Source organism: Etheostoma cragini, chromosome 10 (assembly GCF_013103735.1).
Source record: "Etheostoma cragini isolate CJK2018 chromosome 10, CSU_Ecrag_1.0, whole genome shotgun sequence".
In the NCBI taxonomy this organism is placed as follows: Eukaryota; Metazoa; Chordata; class Actinopteri; order Perciformes; family Percidae; genus Etheostoma; species Etheostoma cragini.
Genome location: NC_048416.1, coordinates 27900568 through 27907386, shown reverse-complemented (window position 1 = coordinate 27907386; position 6819 = coordinate 27900568). Strand labels below are relative to the sequence as shown.

At 45.2% G+C, this 6819-nt stretch overlaps 1 protein-coding gene across 1 annotated transcript; it reads right to left on the bottom strand.

Moving 5' to 3' along the window:
• Positions 1 to 396: 396 nt before the first annotated feature.
• LOC117951620 (putative uncharacterized protein FLJ45035) lies at positions 397 to 1513 on the bottom strand. The gene is made up of 2 exons (XM_034883393.1): positions 1090 to 1513; positions 397 to 515 (listed from the first exon to the last, which is right to left on the bottom strand). Exons 1-2 carry the CDS (start codon positions 1511 to 1513, stop codon positions 397 to 399), a joined length of 543 nt encoding a protein of 180 aa, XP_034739284.1.
• Between the last annotated feature and the right edge of the window lie 5306 nt (positions 1514 to 6819).

Sequence of the window (6819 nt, the reverse complement as noted above, 5' to 3'; positions counted from 1 at the left end):
ATTAAAAAGAACATTGATACAGGAAAACGGGTCAAACTGACCCGAGGACAACATGAGGGTTAAACTAGCCAACAATATAACGGCCTACAGGTCCAGGTGAAATAATTAGACCATCAAACACACAACTGTTGTGTTCCAGTTTCTTAAATGGGATTTTTCTGCATTGACTACTTTTCCTTTTAACACATTTTCCTGATGATACTTACATACTTAAGTATCATTTTCAAAGCAGGACTTTTACTCATACAGTAAGAGTATTTTCACAGTGTGGTACTTTTACTTCAGCAACGGATCTGAATACTTCTACTACTGATCGTGGGGTACATATGACTTCTCTGATTAGGAAATCTAATAAACCAGCGAGTTGGGATGCAACTGCTGCCGAAACAAGGAGATTCATGGACCTCTCGAGCCCTCCAGCTCCAACCTGCCTGTCTGCTGCAGTTTGTCTGGAAATAACTGACGCTCCTTTACTCTGCTGCCAGGCAGCTGCTCCTCGGGTAGAAAGGTAGAGTCTGGAAGAGGGAGAGATGAAGAAAGGAGGACGAGTACGGCTTCACGGTGATGCGATCACACAATTAGGTCGCGTCCACACTAGGTTTCTAGGGCTATACACCCCTTGGTCTATCCTCTGCCCCTAACAATTGGGACAGCACTAGGTCCCGCGTGAACGCGCAAAAACTAGGGGAAGGGGCAAGGGGTAAGACGAAGGATTGGGATTCAGCCTTAACCTCTTCCGGGATGCCGGTTCTGGCAGACGGCTGTCTTTTTACTCATGTAAATCATATTAAGTGGTGATTTCTTTCCGCTCTCTGATCTGATGTTCACTTGGGTTGCGCTGAGAGATCCTAACGTGACAAAACTCCATGCACAAGAGTCGGTGACGATCACGCACTGTGACATTTTTACAGCTCAAAACGTGCAGATGTTGTCAAGAGACGAGCCGCAAAGAGCGTTGAGTCTTAAAGCTTCAATTAAGCTCGAGGCGGTTTTCACACCGCTGTTAAAAGTTTCCCTGCTCTGATCTTAATGGCCCTGACACGCCATCAACGTAAAGGCCATCCGGCACCAGCGTGCACCAGCGTGCACCAGCGTGCACCAGCGTGCACCAGCGTGCACCAGCGGGCTCCACCGGGCACCAGCGGGCACCAGCGTGCACCAGCGGGCACCACCGGGCACCAGCGGGCACCAGCATGCACCAGCGGGCACCAGCGGGCTCCACCGGGCACCAGCGGGCACCAGCGTGCACCAGCGGGCACCAGCGGGCACCAGCGTGCACCAGCGGGCACCAGCGCGCACCAGCGGGCACCAGTGGGCTCCACCGGGCACCAGCGGGCACCAGCGGGCTCCACCGGGCACCAGCGGGCACCAGCGGGCACCAGCGTGCACCAGCGGGCACCAGCGGGCACCAGCGGGCACCAGCGTGCACCAGCGGGCTCCACCGGGCACCAGCGGGCACCAGCAGTTTTTGCGGTGTGTCTGGGACCTTCGGCTCTAGTTGAATCTTATCCATAGCGGTTTGACTGATCTTAACATGATAAAGCAGCTAAAAGCTGTCAGAATGACAAAATCAGAGCACAGCACAGCTTAACTTGGGAGAGGTCTTACTTTTTAACCCTCATGTTGTCCTGCGGTCAAATTTGACTCTTTTTCAAAGTTTCTCTATCAGAAATATGGCTCTCTTTTCAACCAAATCTCCCAATAATAAGATGGATAGTTCCATACGCCAATTTATGATCACTAATTTCATGTTCGACCCAGGTCAAAACATGTGATCATCCATAAATCATCCTGTGAAATTAATAAAATGTCTTTAAGTGCGGTCGGAAACGTTGAAATCTTTAACCAATCTGATGGAAAACAGTAATTGTGAAATAAAGAGTTTATTTGTGCTACATAGGGAGGTTAAGCCTCGTATTGTCTTCCAAATGTACTTGTCGTCCTCCAGGTTGTCGGTTTATAAACCATGAATCATCCTATTAATTATGATCCTATTTCTGTGGCCCATCTTCTCAGCCAATTTAAGTTACCACTAGTAATTTTTCCAAATTTTTGGAGTAAAATAAGCAGAAATTATGAATTATTTTGACTAAGTTTATTGGTTATCCAAGATAATAAATGAATAAATACAGGGAATACATACCCATAGTGCTTTATTTTCCGTAGCGGTGTTTGTGAGGCAGAGTTGCAGCATCTCCTCCCATTTCACCAAACATGCAGAAGCCAACTTCATACACCTGTCAGGGAATACAGGGCGCTCCAGAGATGGGAGAGTGGGGGGGGGGGTCTGAGGGTTCAGGAGACGTGGATCAGGGCCTCCCAGAGCATCTGCTGGATCACAGCTCATATGTTCTCGTGCAGCTGAAGACAGAGAGGAGAACATGGCACTAACAGGGCCAGGTAAGGCCTTCACTGTCCACTCAGGTCACGCGTGCTGAAACGCTCGCCATGGCGCTCCTGTGAGGCACGCCGGAGGAACGTGTCCGCCAAATGGCTTCTGTCCCTGCAACACACTCATCTACATCTAGGAAACAAAACTCCAGCAGATGGGAGTCTGATTTCCAAAAACACAAGAGAGAGAGACATTAGATTAGACCTTTTTAGACCTTTCTTGGTCCCAAATTGGGACTTTTTAAAAAGAAGTCACAAATAAAGCAACATTTCCATTTGAAAATGAATTTAATTTGATGACAGAAACACTAGCCCTTTAGTTATTTTTGAGATTTCATGTTTTTTTAACAGCTAAATAAATGACTGAGTTTCTACTAAGATGCATTCACAGCAGACTGTTAAGCTCTATGATTAAAATGCAGCTCTGTCTTTACTCCTTAGGGTCTTTTTATGTCCAGGCTTATACTTTTGCCCTTTTATTAAAGAAAAGAACCAAATATGAACCTTTAGGCTGATTATTCAACCAGCAGAGTTTCATGTCCATCCAAGACTAGTTTGGCATTGCCAGACCTATCTCCTCTATCCAAATGTCCTTTTTAAAACCTGCTATTGCCAGCGTGTAGATTACTAAGGATATTATTTCCTATTTTGAGGACAGCAACACGCAGAGTGCTGGTTGCCAGGGGTGAATTCAGAAAATTAGCAGAAAAAAAAAAAATTGTGTTAAGATTCTGTTTTGGGGCATTTTATGCCTTTGATTGTACAGGACAGTTGAATACATGAATAGTGAGAGAAAGGGGGAACGGCATACAGAAAATGGCCACAGGTCGGAGTCAAACCTCTATACATGTGCGGCTGCTCCACCAACTGAGCTAACCCGACCATGATTTCAGTATTTTTTACGTTGGGTGGCACAAGAGAACAAGAATGCCCTGTTACATCCTGCTACGTCCTGCTGTGCCTTGTAATGCCCCGCAGTGCCCTGCTATGCCATGAAATACTACAAAGAACTACTTTAAACTACTATTTTTTGGGACTGTTATTGCCACTCTTCATTCTATCCCCAACCGGTCGTCAGACACCAACTACCAAGAGCCTGGGCCTGGGTCTGGGTCTGGGTCTGGGCCTGGGTCTGTCCCAGGTTTCTACCTAAAAGGAAGTTTTTCCTCGCCACTGTTGCCCTGTTGCTTGCTCTGGATGAAACTACCAGAACTGTTGGGTCCTTAAATAGAACTGTTGTGTCCCGTAAATTCGGAGTGTGGTCTAGACCTGCTCTATCTGTAAAGGGTCTCGAGATAACTCTTGTTATGAATTGATACTATAAATAAAATTGAATTGAAAGAATTTGTCGGGGCGGGGGGGGGGGGACATTTTATCAGACTACAGCATAAAAAAGCTGCTTAAAATCTTTAACTCTCTCGTTGTCGTGTCAAATTTGACCCCTTTAATTCTATATCTGAAATATGAGTTTCTGTTTAACCAAATTACCACAAAAAATGGATTGGATTCCATTTAACGCACTTTGCAAATACAGTTGATCACTTTCATTCCTGACTAAACTCATCTGTAAGTTCCTCGGATCCTAATTATTAGTCAAAATGATTCATAATTTCTGCTTTTTTAACTCAAATATTAGGTGTGATTCTATATAAAAGAGAGTTATTGACCGTGAATTCCAAAAAGTTGTGTAAAACTAGTGGTAGTAAGGTGGTGTTAGAGAAAAATAAAAAAAAATAAAAAAAATCTGAAAAAGGGACAAAAATGTCAAGTGTTTGTCCGTTTTCGACCCTGGAGAACAAGGCAAGGGTTAAGGTTGGTGCCCCCCCCCCCCCCCAGTGGCCGGGTTGGCCCAGTGGTGGAGCAGGCGCACGTGTACTGGGAGGTTTATGCCTCGATGCAGAGGTCCAGGGTTAGATTCTGACCTCTGACCATTTCCTGCATGTCTTCCCCCTTTCTCACCTAACTGTCCTGTCAAACATTAAAGGCAGAAAAACCCCAAAAAGGTCGGTGCCAGCCTGTGCTCCCCTTCAAGCCCCAACCTCCTGGTGCAGGGGCTGCAAGGCTCCAGCAATCACATCATCTGACAGTTCTTCAGTGAATAATTTATGATTAATACGGTTTATTGATCCCTAGTGGGGAAATTACAATGTAATGTTGCTTTTGAGCAAAAGAGTTTTGTTTGGACAAACCACAATGGCTTGAACTGGATGTTCCCCTAAAATATATCATCATCTAGATCATTTTTTTTTGTATTCCACTTTGACCAGAGTAATGCCGTGTTCAGAATGACATTGGCACTGTTTTGTCTCCCCCCCAAATTGTAAGCATTGGGGATTGACTACACCCATGTGTGTGTATGTGTGTGTGTTAATGTGTGATCAAAAATAAAAATTCATCTTTTAGTCGGTGAGTAGCAGATTCTCCGTTAAGCTGCTAAAAATGATTTCCAGACTGAAGCATTAAAAAGAAAACCCATCCTAAACTCTGACACGGACAGTAGATTCATTTTGAGGTTGGTATAATCTTTGGATCAATACGCTTAAGCTTCACAAAGCCACTGTGTCACAATGGACTCGGTGACAACAGGACTGGATCCTCCTTGGTCCCAGGAGAGGCCACGCTTGTTTGTCCAACGTCGGTGTGTTTGTACAGTACGTATTTGAGCTTGTGCAACACAAAGTGGTTTAGTACATTTTTCATAAAAGATGCTTGTGTCTGTGAGACGCTGACAATATCTTGTGTGTGAGTGTTTTTGTGTGTTTTAATATCTCACCTGTGCAATTCTCTTTTTCCATTTTTTGAAACGTACAGACATACTGTAACTAACCAATGTAACTAAAAGCTAAAAGAGAGGAGGGGGAAAGTGTGTGTGTGTGTGTGTGTGTGTGTGTGTGTGTGTGTGTGTGTGTGTGTCCTGCCTCTGTTTTGCTGTATAATGTCTCCCCCTGCAGCAACATTGTCCTAATGCAGGACATTAGTCAGTCCTTAGTTTTTCAATTTCAGAGTTATGCTGTGTGTGTGTGTGTGTGTGTGTGTGTGTGTGGCATTAATGTATTTTTTGTGGCTCTCTATTTAAAAAAGCAGAATCTGATTATGGAAACAGAATGAGATGCTCCGTCTCTCCTTTAATGGCCGCCATCAAAGTGCCCTTGAACGAGTCGCTTAAACTCTAATGGAGCTGCAGCAGTGAAGCCTGTGGATGTGTGTGTGAATGTATATAATGCATGTAATGTATGTACCCCCCCCGTCACATCTGCTCCCCACTTTTCTTACTGCACAGACACATGAGTCATGCAGAAGAGACGAGAGCAGAATGCATCAGAACTTGAGGCTTTCTGCCCTCAGATTGATCAGCCCTCATTCAGAGAAACAGAAGATGTGCTGAAGGGTTGCGTTCAAAACCACATAATCTGCATTACCTACTCCATATGTGTACTATCATTCAACATACTTTTGTGTAAATAAACAGTAGTGTGTATCTTTTTAGACGCACTAATGGTACGTGTCCACATTGTTTTCACAGCAAGGACCGGCGTACCTCCCCCGCATTGCATGCTAGTGGTGGGCCACCAGCAGGTGTCAGTTTCACAAACAAGCAAAGAAAACCATGGGCGTTTCTCAATATGTGTTCTTCTATGGACTTGTGTTCTTGTGTAACGTCATGTTTGTTGGCCAAAGTACTGACCCAATACACAAGTTAGCATTTGGCCAAGAACACTTAAAGTCCCTGTGTTCGATGTTCGATGTGATCTCGACACGCCCATTTTACCGAGGACACATCGGATGGTGACTTGTGTGAACTTGGCCGGGCCGGTATCCCAGCATTCAATTCGGGTGTAAGGCGCGTATGGTTTCCAGTACACAGATTTTCACAATTCACGTCAATTAGTAAATCAATAACTTCATTTTTGGGATGTTTTAAGGCGAGAAATCAGCTGTGTAGATTTTGAATATAGGCAGTTCAACAAAAATTGATGGTGAATTAAAAAAGCCTTCGGAGTTGGAAAGCTCCACAACCCCCGGCGGGCGAGCTTGCTACGCCAGCCGGGGATGACTCTGGCGAGCCGGTCAGTCAGTCAGCTCACAGACCCCTCAAGCCCCACATTTAGACAGACCCCTCTGCCCCACATTTAGACAGACCCCTCTGCCCCCACATTTAGACAGACCACTGCAGCAGCAACAATGGAAGAGGAAAGCCAGGTCCACAATTGTAAGATATTTAAAACAATTTTTACCGCTGTTGTTATAGGATATATCCCCTCCTCCTCTATCCTCCTCCTCTATCCTCCTCCTCTATCCTCCTCCTGGCTCTCCTCCCTCGCAGGCTCCTCTTCTGCTTCTCGGTAAAGTATACCGACGGCAGTGGCTGACGTTACCCAGTCCATCTATAATTTTGATACCTATTTTAACGGTTTTCTTCTCGCCGTT